The 21,399-nt window shown below is 41.4% G+C and overlaps 1 protein-coding gene across 3 annotated transcripts in view; it reads right to left on the bottom strand.

Moving 5' to 3' along the window:
• Positions 1 to 21,399, bottom strand: part of LOC135234290 (sodium-coupled neutral amino acid transporter 3-like) — a 38,627-nt gene that overhangs the window by 16,251 nt on the left and 977 nt on the right. The window contains exons 2-8 of one of the 3 annotated variants that reach the window (XM_064298741.1): positions 11,218 to 11,332; positions 10,799 to 10,976; positions 9,629 to 9,710; positions 9,319 to 9,434; positions 2,679 to 2,752; positions 2,315 to 2,407; positions 1,006 to 1,087 (exon numbers count right to left, since the gene is read on the bottom strand). In XM_064298741.1, coding sequence (XP_064154811.1) covers positions 1,006 to 1,087; positions 2,315 to 2,407; positions 2,679 to 2,752; positions 9,319 to 9,434; positions 9,629 to 9,710; positions 10,799 to 10,902 — 551 coding nt within the window. In that variant the 5' untranslated portion in view covers positions 10,903 to 10,976; positions 11,218 to 11,332. Of the gene's footprint in view, positions 1 to 1,005; positions 1,088 to 2,314; positions 2,408 to 2,678; positions 2,753 to 9,318; positions 9,435 to 9,628; positions 9,749 to 10,798; positions 10,977 to 11,217; positions 11,333 to 21,399 lie in introns of those variants that run through there. The other 2 variants (XM_064298743.1, XM_064298744.1) reach the window with 2 other exon arrangements.

The following is a 21,399-nucleotide window of genomic DNA, read 5'->3' as shown; positions in this document are numbered from 1 at the left end:
AGAGCTGCGTAGCAGCAACCATTGGAGATCCATGGTATTGGCAACCTCATCTACAGTCTAATAAGCAGACTGATCCAGGGTCTCGCACATACACAGACAGACAGGCATGAACACACACAACCAGAAGGAAGAGTCAAACACAGGGTAGCTCTGATTCCTGCCACCTTACTTACCCGTAATTGTTCCCACACTAATACGTGTTTCAATCCTTGAAGTTTCTAACAGCCCCTCAACTGGTTATATTTCAATTTCATCTACTAAACTCTCCATACAGAGATACAGGTAAAACTGGTTGGATGACATTTGGCCAAGCAGGGGACAAACATTTCCTACTGCAGACAGCAACAGAACCAGCAAAGTCATATTTCACCAGTCAACTCCAGATCTGTTATTAGTAATGGGGGGGAGGAAATCTACTCTTCCCGGCTGCAGTGCTGCCGTCACGCTCCTGACCCATCACTGTGACAACGCTGTTGTTTTGAGCGGTTGTCAGTAATGTCAATGGGGGCGGGGAAGGGAGAGCTATGCCAGTCATTCCTGTCATGCTGGTTGCATCCAGCCAATCACAGGCGGCTGTTTCTCTCCCACCTTTTTCCCAAGGTTTATCTCCAGTACTGACGCAGGGCCAAGGTTGCTGGCCCAAAATGCTCTATGCAAGCCTGCCAAGCACCAGGGATGCAGGACCACCATTTGGATTACACTGGTGAATGCACTACTAAACTGATACTACCCAGCATTCAGACAGTTCCTCATGACTGACAAACTTATTAGTCCGAGTAAAGAACACCCATCAGCTGCGGATTGATTCTGTCTTAAATAGTAGAACAATGGGTCACATTTCAGCTCCCATTTCTGCTCCCTACCTGCAGCTCACAAGCACTCACGTTTTCCATTACAGTAAGTGAGCTTGTGGGATCATGACACTCACCCAGCAGGAGCAGTACCCAGAATGCACTGTAAACTGTCTTGTGCGCAGATATGCTAAGTAATAACAAAGATACTCACCCTGAAGGAGTGTCTGCTTTAAGGAAGGCCTGAATGACCAGTGGCAGCTCTGACTTCACAATGTACAGGTAGCTAGACATAGCTGAGAAAGGACAGACAGACAGCACATGCAAACAAAAAAGAAACATAAGAACAGAATTATACCAACAACAGCTTTAAAGTGCATGATGTTTGCACTTAACTTCTGTCGGAGTTAGAACAGGCTAGAACTCCAGGTCCAGCTAACAGTACATGTTAGGTGTAGTACAAACAAAATCTCCATGCCTAATACGGAATTTATTGTAAAAAAGCATTCCACAACATCTTGCGTATTGTGTACTCAAGAAATGATCTTCAGTAGAAGATTTTCAGCTTAAAAAGGCTTGGGGCATTTTTCACACATGGAAATGGAATATACTGCAATATATTGAAAATATATTGTCATATAATGCAAAATCTGGAGGCAGAAAAAAATAGTATATTTCACCATATACTGTGAAGTGTTGCAGTGTCTTGACAATACATTTTATTTCAAAATACTTTCAGTCCATTCCATTTCCGAAAGAGTGGCCTATCAAATCGGTGGTGCATGCAATTCCACAGAAAAATATTTCTTTACTTAGACATGGACTGATTTACACCATTCCAGTTTGTTCATTGATAAACTACAGAGGAAAAAGAAAAATGTCTATCACAAGTACCATGAATGTAAACCAAAATTTTGAAGAGAGCACAACATATTTTTACAGTAAGGGGTACATTTGTGCTTTCCACAAACTTTTTACTCATTCATTTTACCAAAAAGCCATTAAAGTGTTGTACACGTTATGAAATGTGTGTGGTTCAGTGGGAAACAACTGCCTCATTCAGTAACAGTGGCTACAGGCTACACTTTTGAGACCCTACAACCCTCTCTCTTTCTCCTTTCAGCTGTAACAGTACAAGTGTATTGATGCTGTTGATTGGCAACAACACAAACCAAGCAGCTGTTGCCAAACAGGCTGCTGGTCTTGGCTCTCAACATCTCTCTACTCAAACGTATATCAAAAGAAAGAGAGGGAGAGGAAAAGAGAAAAAAAATCGAGAGACCTTCCACAAACCCTTGTCCTCCTGCCAAAACCACCAAAAGATTAAGCAAGTACATTACAAGACTGCTGGGAAAAAAAACCTTTCAACTCCCAGCCCTGGTACTGATAAGGAGGGCACAAACCACAGTGAACATGCATCATCAGTGTTTGCTGAGATGACTGGTGTTTTTTCTAAAGCGAGTCTAGTACATGAGTGAAGCAGGGTGCCTGGTGGCAAATTCCCTGCCCTCTTTCTCCTTTACCTCCGATGTTCTGCAAAGTGATGGCAATCCCTGCGGCCATTTTTCCAGGCGTGCCGAAAGCCCTGAAGCCAAGTTGCTCATAGGCTCGGATGCCTGGAACACAAGCAGCACACAGTATCAGTACAGATGAACTTACAGGCACTGGGATCTTTGAGCTGCTCTCAGCCTGAAGCATGGTCACCAACCATAGCGATGTTAGGCAATGCCTCTGAATCCTGATAATCTCTCTGTAAAACCTGAGCCGACAGACAACATGAACAACAGCCAGCTAAAATAACCGGCGCCAGCAACTGTCTCAATGACCGTAGAGGCCACCACATTTCTCATCATGCTCTGCGTCTGGTCCCGACCAAGGCCCACTTACCCACAATGCCAGAGGACTTGAGCAGCAGGTGAATAGAGTAGGAGGAGAGGGCAGCCACCGCGGTGAGTAGAAACCTGTGAGAGGAAGAGAAACTCCATATTATAAGATTTCACCATACACTGCCCCAACCCCGCACCCCACACTGCAAACATAATGACCGATATCCACATTATCAGTCATAATTCTGTGAGCATGGAGACAAATCTACCCTTCTTAGGTCAAATTTTCATTTTGAAGGACAATGCCAAAATTAGCAATGGAGCCATTTATTACTTATTTAATTCAGTTCACAATGAATGTGGTTTCTGAATTTTAGTATGTGTGCATGCTGTGCTTTTTTCCTAAATTATATAATATATATATATTTTATTTCAACAGCTTTATGAGTTGCATTGTTGTGTCAGATACCATAAGGATATGGTGAGCAGAGCATTGAGACAGAACAGCAAACAAAACCAGAGGATAAGACGACTCTTGGGATATCCAAGCAGAGGTAGTCACTGATGTCTCAAAAACTGACTCTCACTTCAACACCAAACCTCCACAGAAAGACTGCAGTCTGAATGGAAGGAAGGGACAAGGTCTGCTAGCTTATTTTGGAAAAGAGGCCTGGTACTGCCAAGCTATTTTTGCCTTTGTTGCTCCTGGCAACTGATGCCATACCATACCCATTTCACCTTGGCTTCAACTCCCATTGCAAGTTTGTTTCCCATTCCAAGTTCAGCCAAGGTGAAGAACATGGGCTGGCCTATTCAAAAAGGAGGGGTGTTAGCATAAAAGAGCTTGTGCAATGGCCCTGAACAGAGGCCCTCACATTCCTACCATGATCGATATGCTTTTAGTTCTATATTACAAGCCAAAAAGACTATGTATGCTTTCAAAATGCCAGACATCAGAGAAGGAAAGCACATCAAAAAAAGATTTACTTACTAACTTAACATTTCAGTCTTCTCTAAGGAGTTACTAGATAAGAGACACTGGCTCTGCACTGAAAGATGACCACAGCCAGCTGTCACCTCTAGCCCTGGCAGTTTTCTGCCTTGTGAGGTTTTGTGCCTGTCCTAATTTAACCCCGTAGATCCGCTGTGTGAAAGGTGCAGCTGGTGTGGGCTGCCCTCCCTTCTACCCATGCCCTCTATAGGTCATGCCCTCTTTGACAAAGCAAACGCATCCCACCATGTCTGTGCCAAGGGGCCGCCTTGAGCCACCAAGAGGCTGCTGACTCATTGACCTTTCCACCCAGGAAACTGATCCCTGCTCAGCATTCCCTAGAACTTGTGGGCGATTTGGCCATCTTTCCCAGGCCCCATGGTCCCACTGCACTGGAAGGGCTAGAGGTCGGATGCTGTGCCAAACTGCAAGCCTAAGCATCTTGCTCCAAAAGGAACTGCAGGCCCAGAGGTAGATGCCTGAAATTCCTCTCCAGTGCCACTTCAACTCCAGAAAGAGACAGATTTTCTGGCCAAGACCACAGGACAGAGAGGTATTGTTATAGCTGCTTGTTTTCATGTCGGGTGGGTTCGCTTGTTGTACCTTGCTAGCTTTTTTCCTAATGAAGTTTCTCATGGGAAAATACTGAGAGAGGCGTGTAGCTCATAGGGTTTTTCTGTTCCCTTTATCACAGGGGCAGTGGGAGAAAAAGAGAGGCCAGAGTCTTGGGTTGTCATCACTCTCTCTCCCTCTCGCTCTCTCTCTCTCAGTCACTCTCTCTCTTTCTCTCTCTCTCTAGAGGTCTTACTGGAAAAGACAAAACCATAATAACCTTGGCTGTATGTTCACACCCCTACAACCAAACCACAATACATTATATCATTCGGTCTTGGGGGACCCCTGTTTATGCTGGTTTTCATTCCACCTACGATTGCAATCCCAGAATTTTAACTTGTTTTTAAGTGAATTTTTATCAATTTGCACCGCTTATATTTTGAGGGACTATTGGCCCTCTAAAGTCACAAGTCTGAAATAGCTATGCATGCCATGAAAATAAAAGTTGCATATTCACATTCTCCTATATTGTAAAAGTATACCTAAAGGTAAAAAATTTTAAGTGTGGAAACACAGACACTAAAACTAAGCATTTGGTAAATCATGAAGAATGTAATGTTAAAGCAAATGATAATAACCCATACCTCCATTGTTTAAGGAAAAATAATGAAATAACTTCAACACTTGTGTTCAACAACCTTAACTGAGAAAGATTGGCAGTAACAAAACCAGCATATACAGCGGTCCCCCAGGGAACACTGCATTACAGTAACTTCACACATAACCGTCTCCCACATAAAATATTTGAGATCATGCAATGCCCTCATTTAACATGTTAATGCCAGTTTATAATCAAGATTGACAGCTCGGTCAAGTGCTAACTTTTACACAAGTGCAGTACATTAACGTTATGATCATACATACATGCTTGGTGCAAAGAAACACAGAAAAGAACCTTTTTTTAAATTCCGGTTTAAATTTCTCAATGTGCCTGATTTTCAAACAATGCTCAAATTCACTCAACTACATGAATTAGTAGTCAAACCATTCCTGAATTGCATCATCTGCTTTGTTTATTAAAATTTTTATCCAATTCATCTGCCCTCTGGTCCAACAGCTGGTTATGCAGGAGTTATTTGCAAAACAGCTAGGCATTATCTGTGGCACGCCAAAACTTTCAGAATATAGAAGCATAGTTTGTACTAGTGTTATTAACGTCTTTCACAAACAGTGATGTTTGCCTCACAGCTATAATATTGCATTCATCAATGTTAGGCAATTGGTCAGCTTACCATCAGCTAGTGAACTACTATGACATGGCATTGATTATGTGCGTCATAAGGCATCAAACATTGTTATGTTTTAGTTCATGTGTCAATATGTTCAACACACTGTTTGTTTTTAGCTTTCAACCCACCATTTACCTTGGCACAGAGGGGTACTGAGCACTGCCATCACGAGGAAGAGCCATGATAAAAGACACTGAGTGACTGAGTGACAAGCTTCGAGGAAGGATGGAGGGATGTTATTGAAGGGCATTACCTGGGCTGGGAAAGTATTGATGTCATGAAAGTGTCAGTCACCCCTGCTTCATGCCTGAATTGGCTATGCTCCATCAAGTGAGTGAAAAACCAGAACGTGCCCAATAAAAGGCCTCTTTTTGCATAGAGTAACAATGTGTACCAGCATACGCCGATGTGGAAATGCATACTGACTGCGCAAAAGGTTGGCATGTCAGGATCAATAAGTGATTCATTGCAGAGCTGGGGGCCTTTATGACGCCAGTGAAATGTTAAGACATGGCTTTGATTATTGAAACTGTCATTGCTGAAAGATGGTAACATGGTCAAAATATCTGGAAGCAAGGGCAGCTGGGTGGCTAATCCTGTTAAGGTGCTGTTCTAGTGCACAGGACAGGTGCTGTGGTCTGGTGTGGAACACAGACTGCGCCAGGGTGCTGCACGCAGGCTCGACTGTGAAACGAGACGCTGGCTGACGTGCTTCAGAGGAGATACATGTTGTCACCCTTCTAAATTGGTGCAGGTTACAGCAATGAACACTGATGAAATAAGGCATTACAAATTGTGGAGAACAAGGGGGATAAAGCAATAAAAGATTAGGGCCAAGAGAGAATATTCTGGTGACTGAGGAGCTTGTTGTTCTAGTTCTTTCAGTGGTCCCACTTCGACAGGACCTCTGCCTGTTTGTGAGGCTAACATGGTACTGAGAGCATGTTTTTCTACATTTTCATCATCTTATTACTCCCAAAGCATTGATTTTTTTTTGTCAGGCTGCATTCCGAACACAATTATTCTCCCAAGGATAGGTCTACCGTCTATTTTATAGCACTTCATTTGATAAAATTCCCTGTCCATTTGTCTTTAAGTAATTAACAATGAAGGATATAAACTGCTTTTGCAAAAAGTTGAATGGGGCAGAGCCTCATGGCATACATACCTGCATGGGGTTATATTAAAGACCCAACCACTTTAGATTATGTCTGGCAGTTATAACTGGCAGTTGAGATGCATGGTTCCTTCCACATCAAAGCAGACTGAATTATCATAAACCAGCTGTGTCGGACAAGCTGAGAAGTCAGCCTGGTCTACCTCACAAACAAAACCCACCTAAAAACAAACAGCTGTTTCCGCAGAAAATAGTTTGGGCAGCAGGTCAAGGCTTTGGGACAGTGTCTAGGAAGGTAAACTCAAACAGTAGTCATCTGTACACATTGGACCATGATGCCAACGGCAGCTATTCCCAACCAAATGCACAAGAAAAAATCTTCTTGGGACTGCATAAGAAGTCGACCTAGAAATCCCAAAGAATCCATTCACTGTCTGCAAACAAAGCCTGGTATAAACAACTGTCTGAGCAAAGGCTCCTGGTACATCTCCTGTAATACTGTCGAAGATCACTTTGTAAACAAATCATTTAGCCATAAGCAGAAGTTCTAATAAAAGCAGCATTACCCAGGCTTCTGGGTACAAGGATCTTATTGTTTCACTAAATTGAAGATTTAGACTTCCATGGTTTCCATGGCAAAAAAAGGTAAAGTTTTCTGCTAAAAGGCTACCCAGGGTTCTTCTTTTCAGGAAGAAAACTCAGGGAATGTTTTCTTTGAAATGCCATGAGTTTAATTTTTCACAAATCTTCACTCAAACTGATCTGTAGAAATCATATAAAACAATGCATTTGAGGTCTACACACATTAACTCTTTATCAGTCATAAAGGAAGAACAAAGATAACAAACAAAAAAATAATTATTCTGATATGAACTGATTTTGTCAAGGCACAAGACTGTAAATATAGACTGAAAATATCAACTGTGTAATGTACGTTTGCAATAGCCCATATACCAGAAAACATCCATTTGTCAAATCCTTACATTACATTACAGGCATTTAGCAGACGCTCTTATCCTGAGCGACTTACACTGTATCCAGTTATACAGCTGGATATATACAGGAGCAATGCAGGTTAAGTACCTTGCTCAAGGGTACAACGGCAGTGTCCTACCAGGGAATCAAACCTGCAACCTTTAGGTTTCAAGACCAACTCCTTAGCCATTATAATACACTTCCGCCCATCTCCAAGGAATGTATTACAGGACTTCATAATTTGATAGTTTGTTATTTCAAATCTATACAATTTGGAGATATAATCCTATAGCTAAGTTCTGCCTTTTGAAGAGGGCTGCACTCACTAGCGACATGGAGCCTACAACCCTAACCTCTACAAGGCAAACCAAGTCAGAGTCCTACAGAAACCGATCCACACACACTGGGAGGCGGGACGTGTGATCGAGTAACACAAGGAACCCAAGTGGTTACTCTCAGCTGTGGCCTTTACTTGACCTCCAATGCGTCACAGAGGACATGATGGCTCAGGATGACATCAGCAAATCCGCCCCATCTGCTGAGCCACACCCCCTCCACACGCACTTTCATCCTGGTTAGATCGCTGCCACTATGCTTCTGTGTACTGGGCCCACAACTCTGGGTAGAGTGCATTCCCAGAGGCAGTGGGGGGTCAGGTTACAGCCAAGGTCATGGCTATTTCAGCCACCCGATGCACACCCCCCATGTGCTCAATGTGCTCAATTACAACCCTAAAAAGCAACTAGCAGCAATGCCCTCCTATCTATGGCTCTACCTGGCAGATGAGCCACACCATTTAGGTACACAGTAGACGCCTGCTTAACTGCCTCCCACATACGAGACCTATCACATAATCCAATGCTTGCATTTAAATGTTAATGTTAATTTAAAATCAGGATTCACAACCAGGCTAAATGTCAAATGTACACAAGTGCAGCATATTATCATCTTGGCATAAGCCAGGACTACAGGACCTCTTCCCGTCATATGTGATTGATTATCTATGTTTGCCTCACTGTGAGAACAATAAAAAGGGCACAAAACAGTTTGTAAAATGGATTCATTTTTGCATAATCTCCCATGCTTTTGCATATCCACCTCCTCTCCGGTCCCATTGAGGTTGGTAAGATGAGAGTTTATTGTATTTATGTAACCTTTTCACATTTACATGATGTTCTCAGTTCTTTTAAGCTTCTGACTTTTTGATCCCTCAATTCCCTACAGATGGGACAGACCCCAGAGGTCGTAGAATTATGCTCCCTGAAAGGAGGAATTTGTTTCTTAAAGAAGTCTCACCAGGCCACCCAGCTGCTGCCAAGGGCAATAGTCACAGTAAACGATGACAGAACCACATCTTCAGCAGTCAGAGCTAAATCCTCTTATTTGCTACGCAACCATATTATCTGGCTATCTGACAGCTATATTAAGCATCCTGACCCAGTCAACTAGGAGCCAAAACTGATGAAAAACATGTGCAACCATCAGCTTCTGCAAGTGAGTTTGTGAATATTTAATTGTCACAGGAACAAGGCTTTCTGAAAATCATGACTATTTTGAGTATAATTAATAATTAATACTAATAATATACTTCTCCAGCAAATTTGTGGAAAGTCTGGAGTGCTTAACCCAGTAAATTTGCATTCATTCTACTTTCCACTTGAATACAATATCACCTTCATAGATGCAGATGTAACATAAAATACAAAAAAGCAATGTATTCATTTGTACTAGGCTATGTACATTAATGCATATGAATAATAATACATTCACTTACAGGAAAAGGAGGATTCCAGTGTTGGCCATGGCATACGCCAATCCCAGAATTCCACTTCCCATGATGGCATTCCCCAGGTTGAACACAGACATTCCGAAAGAGGTCTTACCCTCAAACTACAAACAAACAAAATGTTTCATTACATCTTTAATGTAACAGTATATTTTCATTCAGTAACACTGAGATACAAACCCTAATAAGTCAGACATTTTAGCTGCTTTCATATCCCAGACAATAAGAAAAGTGTGATCGAAAGTGGAACTGAAGACTGGACTGAAGCTGGCTAAAGAAGCAGAAGTTAAAGACTCACATCTGTGAAGCGCATAGGTTTCTTCCCTTCTGAGTTTGGTAGGAACTCTTCGCATTCGGTCACATTTCCCTCATCCTCAAATCTGCAAGTGTTCATAGAAAAAGCGTGGCAAAAACAGGGCTGAAATGTAGAGGCAGCATCCCTCAGAATGCTGTCGCATTAACCTAGAAAACAGATTCACCCAAAATACGAACATTTCTCAAAGTTCCTCTCAAAAATTCAGCAAATACTATATGTACAGTGAGGATTATCATTTTTAAAAAATCCATAATGATATTTACATGAACAAAGGAAAGTAATGTTTGAAAGTCAGACCGTCCCTAGAGGGCATTTTTCCAGAAACAGTAAATATTTGGAGGGTAAATAATAAGAAAATTTAGTTCTAAAAAATGAACACAAAACTAAAGGACGGTGTCAGCTGTGGTACATAAATTCTCTTTGCTAAACAGGTGGAGGGGGCTACATGGCAGTCTGATGTGTCAACAGGGAAACTTTTCTGCAGGCAGTACCATTATGAGGTCTGTTTGCCACACACAGTCAGCACCCTCAGGTCAGTCCTCTGGCACACCATATGAAACAACATTATTTTTTAAAATGACAAAGAATGACAGCAAGGCTAATGTTCAACTATGATGACCAGGCCCAATTCTGACTGTAAACTCTGATTAAGCTTATCACATAATTATGTAGTACGTCAGGCTAAATGTATTAAAAAATCAAAGAATCTAATTGGTAAATATGGTGAATGACCCCAACTGTATTCCCCAAGAAAATGCTTGGCACATAAGCCTGCAAGACTAGATAGAGTTATAAAACAGAGAAAAGATATAAGATCTTGGCTAGCTAGCTAAAAGCAAAAGGAAGTGCAATACAAAATAGTTGCATGATACTGTAAGTAAGAACACGATTAGTTTAAAATATCTTAAGCCTGTTCTGCAGGATTCTAACAGGAACGTAAAGTGTAATTGCTCTGGGAGCAGTCTGACTAGGATGGCTTATTATATAATGTATGTATATAAATGCATGTACTTGTAAGGGAGGTTCCGCAAAATCATGTGGATGAGAATATGATCTGTGGACTGTGGATGAGATCAAGATCTTGCTTAGATGTAAAATGGTAAAAGACAGATAAAGTGCAAAGACAAACACAAGAACACAATGTATTCTTACTGATCTTCCTCCGGCAGGGATTTCATAGGCATGCTGATGTCATCTCCGAGATCGTGACTCTTCCCATTGGACAAAATACTCATCTCTGATTCGGCAGGCTCCATGCTTTTGGTGCCGTTTTTCTGCGGGTTTTGCGTGGTCGCTGAAGGTGAGATCCCGTCTCCGTTATCTCAGGCGTCTGGCACAGGGAGACAAGTCCTGACCCATTAGCACGCGCTAAAATACTAGCTACACTCAGTGCACGGGTGTGTACTGTGCCCTGGAACGCTATTTACTCAAACCCTGGGCGTTCCTCCTTGGTCCAATGTTGGTATATTCTGACCCACTTCAGATTGATAAATATATGAGCTAATGTCTTTTCAATCAGGTGAAAGGCCAAGGTATGTTTGAATGACTTTGTTTCCTGCCACATGACTTACAGTGTCTGAAGAGTCTGAAGAGTGACTCAGAAGGTAATTTTTTCACAATGATCCACTTCTTTCACCAATCAACCTTCTTTCCAGGTCCAATTCAATCCACCAGAGAAAGGCTAATCTGAGAAAAAAAAGTACAGAATCAGGTGTTACTAAAAAAGAAATGGATGAAATGAAAACCTCTGCAACAATGGCAACAGAGTGGTTAATAACACCAAGTGGTCAATATACAGAACATATAGGCCTAAATCTTGCCAGAGGTGTTGAGCAATACTGAGCCAGTTCTCACAGTTCTCTAACTTCACACAAAGTAATAGTTATAGATTTTTTTAAAAACAACATCCAAAGATGTAGCCTATAGGTAGCACTCACCAACTTAGAAAAAACGGAACAGGGACAGTGCCTCAATTTCACCAGTTTATTTCGGCCATCCAAACAAGTCTGCTAACGTTTCGGCATAGACGGCCTTCATCGGAGCATGAATGGAATCAGTGTCAAGTGATCTACATAGGACCTCATAGTAATTGAGTCACCTGTGACTGGGAGGGGCAGACAATAACCAACATTTGAAGTTTTCTTAAAGAGACAGTAGGCTAGATGGTAAAGGAGGTCACATAATACGGATCAGCCAAATCACAGACGTGTCCAACTCTTCCACTGTAATAGTTATAGATGTCTGCACGTAGACACACACATAAACACACGCACACAGACAGACACACACACACACACACACTCACTCTCACTCTCACTCCCACAGACACACACACACCCTAATCTAAGGAAAAGGGTATAAAAGCATGGCAGGCTAGCAAGAGAGTAGAGCAACAACAGCCTATATCTGCCTGATGCCATCCTAGGTGCTGAAAACCATGCCCTGATTTGTGCACCAGCCATAAAATGAAAGATTTAGACTGAGCTATTCTGAAAAAAAGCACTATAACCTACAGAAGGTGGAGAGGACAGGCTGTAGAACCAGATCTGCTCAGCCTCAAAACAGATCCAGCTCTCACTGGAGCCACACTGTGGCTCCACTGCTCAGTTCTACTTCTACTTTTCTTTCTCTCCTTAATTACGAGAGGGCTTCAAATTCAAAGAGAAGGCTTGTTTGTGTTCCTTTCCAGTACATCTTCAGGTCCTTCAACCCCACTCTTCCTTCTGGGTGCAGATTTTCTACATCGTTATTTTAATTTGAACACTGCAGGAGCTGAATACCAACCAGCCATACTCACCCCCCCCCCCCCCCCCCTCAGGTTTAGCGTTAGGCTAAGAGACACTGGTATACTGACATCGTCTTATTGCCAGTCCAAATGAGCCGCAGCTCGCCAGAGTAATTCATTCTCCCTGTAACCTGGACTAAAGAGAGAAGTGTGAGCAGCACTAAGGACCAATGAGAAATGAGGAAGGGAGTTTTGGTAGAATACAAGGGAGTAATGGCTGGTGGGGGGAGGGGGGTGGCAGCTGGCAGGGTGGCACACAGAGCCCCCGAGCAATCGGAAGGGCAAAGAACAAACACAGCAATTAATATGCCATGCATCACTGCCCGAGGAGCTCCTCAAACCAACACATGCTACCTTTCAAATGGGAAGCAAACAGAACTGTTCCTGCTGTGAGACTGATATTTATCTGGGATTTCAGTTGATCCAAATGATGGTGCCCACATTCATTTCATGCTATTAGACATGGTGATGTGCCCTGGCAAAATGAGAACAACAGAAAATGACAGGATGATGGCAATGTGAAGAGGGGGGGAGGGGTGGGGGGTGACATTACAAGTAATTGCTCCCCTTTCAGACTGGATTCCTTCTGGATGTTGTAAGGTCACATCAGGGTTATAAAACCTAACTAAGACTAAAGACTAAGACAAAGCACGGCACTTCAGAAGACCACAGACAGTAGCATACTGCCCTACCATACTGAAAGGCCACAGGTCATGATAAAAGCTGCACGCATTTATTTAGAGGTTGTTCAAAACTCTCATACAGAAGAACAAAAAGGTTATATATGAAACTGTGTCCTCTTGTACTCCCTCCATTTTAAATAAGTGCAATTCAATTTTGAGCATTAACCTTTCCTGGTTTAATATTTATAATTTCCATTCGAGTTCAAATTTCTCTTCATTGGAAATTTGAAGCGTATCCTTGAAGCATATGTGGTTGTTTTTGATGAGTACACTATTCTTTGTTGGAAGCATTACATAATTTTTAATACTGGCACCCCAATGATCCAAAGCAATTTAGGATCAATCACGGATTATCTGCGTATTCTTGAAGTAAACTCTGATCCAGTGAGATTAAGCAGAGGCCAGATGTGGCTCTTGTGGCTTCACGTCTTCTTGGTACAGGGTAAAGTCCTTTAAAGACCATCAGACAGACTCAGCTGTGCCTCTCTGCTCTCAGTAACTGCGTGCTGATCTGTGGAACAGGACGACTAAAGGAATAATCACCCCGCATTAAGCAGCAATCTGCCGCTGGGCTGCACCTCTCGACCTCTGGACAGCAGCCTGATTAAATCACCACTACAAAAGCCAGTGTGCCTAACTGGGTGAAGGGAGCCTGAACTGTGGTTAACCACCAAGGATCTGCGGTCGCCTCACAGTGTAAGAACAAATGTCACTGCTACACATAGCACAACAACAAAGCAATAAAATCACACTCCCCACCACCACCACCACCACCACCACTCAATCCTCCTCCTATGGGCTTTCTGAGGTTTCCATGGAGAAGCATTGATGGATGGATGCATTTAATTTGCAAAGAAAAAGGCAGAGTGTTGGGCTGACAGAGGGGTTGCAGGCTGGGGCGGGGCCAGGATAAGACATGTACAGGTCATCAATCATTTTACCAATTCTGTATGCTAAGGTTAACGAGCATGTATGCAACCTCAGAGGCTAAACAAACTGCAGGAGGTGTTCTAGGTACATGTGGGCTCTTCTTTCAGTTCAATACATTGATCACATATCCTGATCTTTGGGGGATGTATCTGGAAAGTACAGATGGTCCATCCCAATCCTAACACTTGAATATTTGCTCCACATAATACATTTTGGTCAAAATTCATTTTATTCTACGCATTTCTAGAGACAACACTGTATAAATACATCACTATGCATATTTTACACAGGCGATCTTTTTAAAACATTTAGTGTGCACATTGAAGAAGGCAACATACCAAAACATTTGTGCATGATTCTGCATTGAAGAAAACATTTTTTTTTAAATGACATTTTTTTGAAGCTTTGTAGCCATTTTTTGAGTGCAAACCAATTTCTTTTCAAAAAACAAATAGCTATAAATGTTTAATACTAACATAGTTTTAGAATTTTGTAAGTGTATTTTGTTGGGGGGGGGGGGGGGGGGTCAATGACATCATGTGGTCATATCAAAATATTTTTTTCCCCCCATGGACAGCAGTGGCATGTGGATTATGAACATACCAACATTTAAATGTCCACACACCCCCATTTATCAGGAAGCTGTCAGCCAGAGTGCTTCACTTAGGCTACATATTTTGGCTCCATCCATCTTGGCTGTCTACTGAAATCATTTTTTCATTTGCGGTTTTAAGGGTCAACTCATTCATCTGGTCCTCAATTGGCTTGGCCAAAGAGCACCCAGATAGGGATCATGTCCACCAAGTGTTGCAGGGTAATTCCCACCCTGCAACCTATTCTGGGACATGGTGGCATGGGTAAACGGCTACAATTGTTCACAAAAGATCAATTGAGGACTCGTATTCTGAACCCTATGCCCTCGTCCCTCCCTAACACTGACCCACTTGGCTTTCACAGCCTCCAAAATTCCCAAATAAGTCAGCTTCCCTTTCTGGAAGGTCTGTGGATATTTTCCCTACAAATGTAACTTGTCTCTGTCTCTCTCTCTCTCTCTCTTTCTCACTTTTTCAGTTGTGATAAGTTTTTTGCTTTCTCCCTCTCATTGAAGCATTGCCCATCTTTCCCATAGTGGGATAAAGATGGCAGGCTGAATTTCTCCCACACAAGCTACACAGACAGGGTATATTCAATAAAACCACTGACAGTAAATCTTATTGTTAAGATTAGATTAAACTCTTCACTACTTCATGGTTTCAACTGCATCTCATAACAACATAGTAACATTTCCCCATCTGAATCTCCTTTCTCTCACTCTGTCACTCACACTTTCACTCTCCTTTTATCTCTTTTCCTCACTGCAGGAACGGACTTGTCCCTGACCAACACTGATTAAAGGTCACCACTTACACTGGTTACAGTTACAATGAAACCAGGTTACAGCTCTGAATATTATGGAATGCCAAAAGGGTCAAAATTTGCCTGGTTTTCCCCAGCATCTCAATTCTTAAAATATGTCAGTCGCCGTTAATAAAATGCCACTGGGAGTAAATAAATGGTGAATAAAAACGTCACCACGTTGTAAATAAATGCCATTCGGATGGTTTAAATCTTCTACCCAGGGGTGAGTACCTGTTGTTTGAAGTACAGTCGACATATACAGGGCCATAGCAGTTGTTGAAGATCGGTCCTGATGGAGAGCAAGCTAATGTTAGCATCAGGACAGATCAATTGCATTTCCTGTCTTTTGAGACTTTCGGCAAATGCAAATATTTAACTAAAAACATAGTTTTTTGTGATTAATAAACTGTTGACTTGTCTGGCCATTTACAATCAGTTCATTTTTCCCCCCTTTACCATAAACAGATTAGAAACTCAATCACTTGTTCTGGTTACTCAGATGTGACATATGAATTTTCTTTCGAGTTAAGAACATAGCCTAGATGAAATATAAAATAATCCATATCTTATGAGTAGCAGTAATTATCACAAAATCTATCCAAAACTGACATAAGTGGAACATTGGATAAAATATGAGAAAGCCTCTCATCCAGAGTCCGATCAGTACAACTGAAATCACAGAGAAGAGGTGGATGTCGCCCATAGGGGTACAACTACATTGAATCCAATTGCCACTAAGACACTGTTTCCACTGCCAACATGGCCAGACTGCAAACCTACTGCCCCATTACTGAAAGGAACATGAGTCAAACCTGGTATTGTCTGAGATCTTGCCAAGCTACTAGGCTAAATATGTGATGCAGGTATAGGGCTGGCTACATATGTTTCAAATTCCTTCAGTTTGGATGACCCCAAAATAGGACCCCATGTGCTGGCATGCCTGGATCCTGTCTAATGACCTTACAGCCTTTTGAAGAACCAAAGATCATAGTTCACCTTCCAAACAACTAAAAGCAAGTCATGACTATGATTGCTGTGACATAACAGCAGGACGACAGAAAGTTCCCGAAGACAACCTTAGTTCAAGGCCATCAGCAGCTTTCATGATTGATCTTATCACCACAATGGCACTGGTGCGTTCATTCGACATTGCATTTTCTCCATTCTTTTCATTTACAGTAAACAGTACTGATTTTTAAGTCCCAATGCCAAGTCATAAGTCAGCTGCTGCTGAGGACAGGGAATTTCAACCAAGGGCAGCCTGAACCCATCCCCCAACTGACTTAAACCTTGAACTCACATGCACCCCCAAGAGGCAAATAGCAGGTAGATCGGGGGAAGCGCTCCACTTGTTGGTAGTTTTCCATTTTCACATCAGAGTAAACACAGATAATCAGTTCTATCGACCCACTCTGGAGGCACCAGTGCAACACAGGGTTTTCACAAACATTTCATCAGCCTAGTCTGTCAGTAGGCCAGACTGAGGGTCAGAATTGGGAGCTGCCGATTGGCTTAAAGGAACACAAGTTGGCCTTGTCATCCGCAAAGTCCATGTTCAAGGATTACCTTGATTAGCTGTTAGTCTACAATATGAAAGAAGAACAAGCTGTGCCAGGTTGCCATAATAATCTAGAGAGAATACTTTTGCAGTGACCGCAGCAAAGTAAATCTTTCCTCTTTTCCTGTAATGAGAGCTGACTACTGAGAGAGAGGCAAATACAGTGTGTTTTTTTCCAGTCTGAAGACATTTTTAATTGTAAGAGGGAAAATGAATTGAAAATATATCTGAGGTCTACAGTTTGGTACAAAATACCAAGCACACACCAAGTCAATGACCATTAACAAGCCAAAAAATGGGTAAGTCCAATCAAATGTTCTCCTTGGGTACTTATTTTCCAATAAAACCGCTCCAGCTGTCTTTGGAAACAATACGTTTTCCAGTCTTTGCCAGTGCTCAAATTCAACCTGAAATAATGGCACCAGATCAACCCCCCTCACACCCAACACACTCCAAAGTGGATGAGGCAAAGGCCTCGGCGAAAACAAGGTACTGAATCTGAAACTACTTAAGGAATTCATCATTCAACATTTTTAGTTTTCTAATCTTGTGTTAAAAAGGGATTCACTGTTCATGTCTACTGTGTGCATTGCTTTGTAGTACCATTACTTCCACTATCTTTCCCAAGCACACCCCTTGTACAATTGTACTGTCACTGCCATGTAGAAGAGCATTTGCTTTCTGCTACTTCATTGGCATGGTATTTAAAATTATTTTCCCGTTTCTCTTCTCCTGTCCATTACTAAAACTCTTTCTGGACATAGAGGTAGAGGTCCAACAGCCATGTGACCTCAGGCTAGTGACGGAAGGCCCATATGTTGGCACACTAGCTGCAACAATGGGAGACCAGTCCTGAGGGCCTGGTGATGGCACCTGCCTGTTACCCTTCATCATGTGCCTGCGGATAACAAAGAAGCACATGACCATCTCCTGCAGCCAGACTTTTCCTGCTCTCCACATCACCTCCACAGTGAGAGGGGGTCATCATGAGTCCATCGTCCATCTGGACACACCCCAACACTCCCATTCAAATCACAACTGCAGTCACAAGGGACAGTCAGGAAAACCTGTCCCCAGGGGTAGGGTATTTCTAAGAGGTAATCGCTAACATCAGAAAATACTTATCCAGCTTTAAAATAAAAAATAAGGACTTGAATTCTGAAAATCTTGTCTCACTAAATCTGTTTGATTGCATAAACCATTGACCCTTGTGAGCTTTCCAAGTAGCAGGAGAATGGCATTCCTCTCACCAAACGCTGAGAACCAACAACAGAAATAGCCCTCCACTTAAAAGTCCTAACAAGTACAGCTTGTTTTCCTGAGGAGTCGGACTCATGCATACTGGACACATGGAGTCACATCTGAGGCAGTACTGGAGGTGAGCCACAGCCGAAGAGCCAATGAGACGTCTTCCACCACATACAGCAGCAAACTGAAGACGGCGATCTACTAACGTTACTCACATTTTTCCAGACTACTCACAAAAATCACACAGGTAAATGAATGAGACGGGGATATTGACATATAGAGCAGGTTTCAGCCTTCAGGCTCCACTATCTGGAACACTATGGCATACAAACCTATGAGATAAAAATGCTCGGTAGAGTGAAAAACATCCATGTTTGACGCAGGTTGATGAAAATATGAAATTGCAGGGAATGTTGTAAAAAGAAACATTCAGGCTTTGTTTGCATGGCCCTTTTCACAATTCAGGACCAATTCCTCACTGGGGATCTATAACGTATATTCTGTTCTGTTACATTATTTGGAAAATCCTTGGAGTTTGTGGGATACATGAATCTTAAATGAAAATAAATTGTCTTTCTCTAAACAAAATTAAACAGCTGAAAAACATTTGAATCAAATGTGTCAGTCTGAAGCATTGAAAGAAATGTTTTTAACAAATATGCAAAAGTTGCTTTTACCCACTTTGACCCCAACAAAATGAAACAGAATATGAAAGCAGCTCAGACCTAATCTTTGGATGCTTAAAAGATACTGTCAGTATGCTTTCGTCAAGATGCTTTGTCAGTAAGCGTTGATATCTGGGTGCTAGTCCAAGATGGAACTTCTCAATTGTACCACAGCCTGGTGGCAGTTTGCTACTTCTAACAGGGAGTGTTTCTGGGGCTGTGATGAATTTGGCTCTAGTTATCTTGCGTATCTGTCACAGATTCACAGTCCTCTGTAAGTTTAGTCAACACACACTGAAAAAAATCTCTTTACCATAACAGCTTATTTCAGTGTTCACTGAAAAATACAGATATTGTTGATATTTCAAAAGCATAGTGTACTGTACATTCAGATTAAGTATATAGTCAAAATGAATATATCCATTACTTTCATATAACATGTAGAAAATACTGCATCAGTATCAGAAAGTGTATTCAAAATAAGCCTTTACCGATGGTTTAACAGCAGATAATTTGAAAACCAAGGGAATTTGTGCTTGTTAATAAAACAGACAATAGTGTATCAGCATTTTTTCTATCAGCAGTTGATAATAAATAATTGCATTCATCTCCTTTTCCAGAGAAAAGGCTTATCTTCTTGTGAAGTCTCTAAGGATGAAGATGTAGTTAGAGGGTAGCTATTCTGAACAGCATTGTCCCTCATGTAATGTAAGCCAACATTAACGGCTATTTGCTTCATTTCCATTCCTGCCTGACCAAGCTTGTATTCCAAGGCAAAACATGAAATGCATTTTGATTTAAAAAAATTGAGCACTGAAAATTGATTGCCTCCTTCAAGAAAAATCACATCCACAAAGATATTTAGCATCCGTAGAAGAAAAATGAAAACTACAGGCCACATGCTCATTTCAATCTAAATAATCACTCGCCCTTTTACCATATCTGGCTTCAATATTTTACAAAAATGTTCAGCAATTTTTTTCACAAGATTTTTCTCATTCCTTGAAATTTCACGGTAGTGGTAAGAAACATTCACTCTCGTTGGCTTTGGGGAAAAACTCAACAGGTCCTGAATATTTACATAGAAACAGTCATGCACTGGTTGCAAAATGACCTGGAGCACTAAAAACAATGTGAAAAAAAACCCATCACAGGTGAATGGCCATTGAGTCAAAAGACACAAATAAGGACAGCACATGACAAGGTCAGGTGAAATGGAACTTTTCAACAGAGCCAATAGAAGGTCCAGGATAATAATAAACACGTGCTGAGTGCAGTCACCGCCAGCCATGGTGCCCAGAGCTATTCAAGGTACAGTCCTGACAGAGCCGCACAGCTGAATTTAACACCAAGCCAAGGCTGGGTCTCAATTCAACAATTCTAATCACATGCAATTGCACTGCTCACAAAACACTCAAGCAATCAGACTCAGAGTGGAGTGGATGTTCACACGCAGACCAATGACCAGTTTGCAAGCTAGGGAACAGAGCATAGCACATGTGATGTTAAATGTTTTTGTTCACTGCCCCTGGAAAGGCATGAAAAACTCAACCATCCACTGACCATGCAGCCAGCCATTTACTTTGTTTTTTTTTTTTAATTTATTTTATTTATTTATTTATTTTATTTTATTTTATTTTTGCGTGATTTGCTAGTCTAGATAAATGATCATACTGTACTATGGTGAACTGCTTATGATATTCCACATCATGACATCTCAGATCTGAGCAGAAAACTGGTTAATGCTGAGCTTTTCTTTTTTTATATAGAAAAATTTTAATAAACTAAACTCACTGCAGTTGCGTTCCTCTCAAACATAAGCTACATAAGCATAAATTGATTCGACAGCATTACCTTGAACTAATAGATGACTGGATCGTTATTTCTACATTATAATGATCTGAGTGGGTATTATAATATAATATATGAGTCGTAATATGTCCCACACAGTAAAGTATCGAATGTTAATTCAACTATAAAAGAGTACATGTGAGTCCAAAATAGGGACCATATGTACTCTTTAAGAGTTAATTTAACACTGAACATTTTACTGTGTAATAGGCTATATGTTCGCAGTTCTGAAGTTTTATGAGTAACCGGGAGTTCGGACTTCTGTTTATCATTAAATCAAACGTTCACTTTCAAGATTAGACCGCCTACTTTTAGAGATAATTGTATACTTCCAAAGAGATATCATTGGTCGTACAGACCGTGAGACAGTCATTTGCTCTAAAGGCAAGTCGCTTTAGCCTGCGCGTTCGTGTGGAACATGGAAGAAAAAAGATCCGTTTGGATATCCACGTGGTCTTAGATCACATTTCACATTTCGGGAAGTTGGAGCAGAGTTCTGTGAAGGCAAACTAAATAATTAATACGCAAGTAAAGCGAATGTTAGCCAATAGTTCTTAAAGAAATTATAATTGTGTCCTCCTGTAGCATAATTGTCAATAAATCCTACCTTGACAAATGCGAAACATTAAGCAGAC

This window comes from Anguilla rostrata, chromosome 11 (assembly GCF_018555375.3).
Source record: "Anguilla rostrata isolate EN2019 chromosome 11, ASM1855537v3, whole genome shotgun sequence".
Taxonomy (NCBI): Eukaryota; Metazoa; Chordata; class Actinopteri; order Anguilliformes; family Anguillidae; genus Anguilla; species Anguilla rostrata.
The sequence above is the reverse complement of the archived record's forward strand: the minus strand, read 5'-3'. Positions and strand labels throughout refer to the sequence as shown.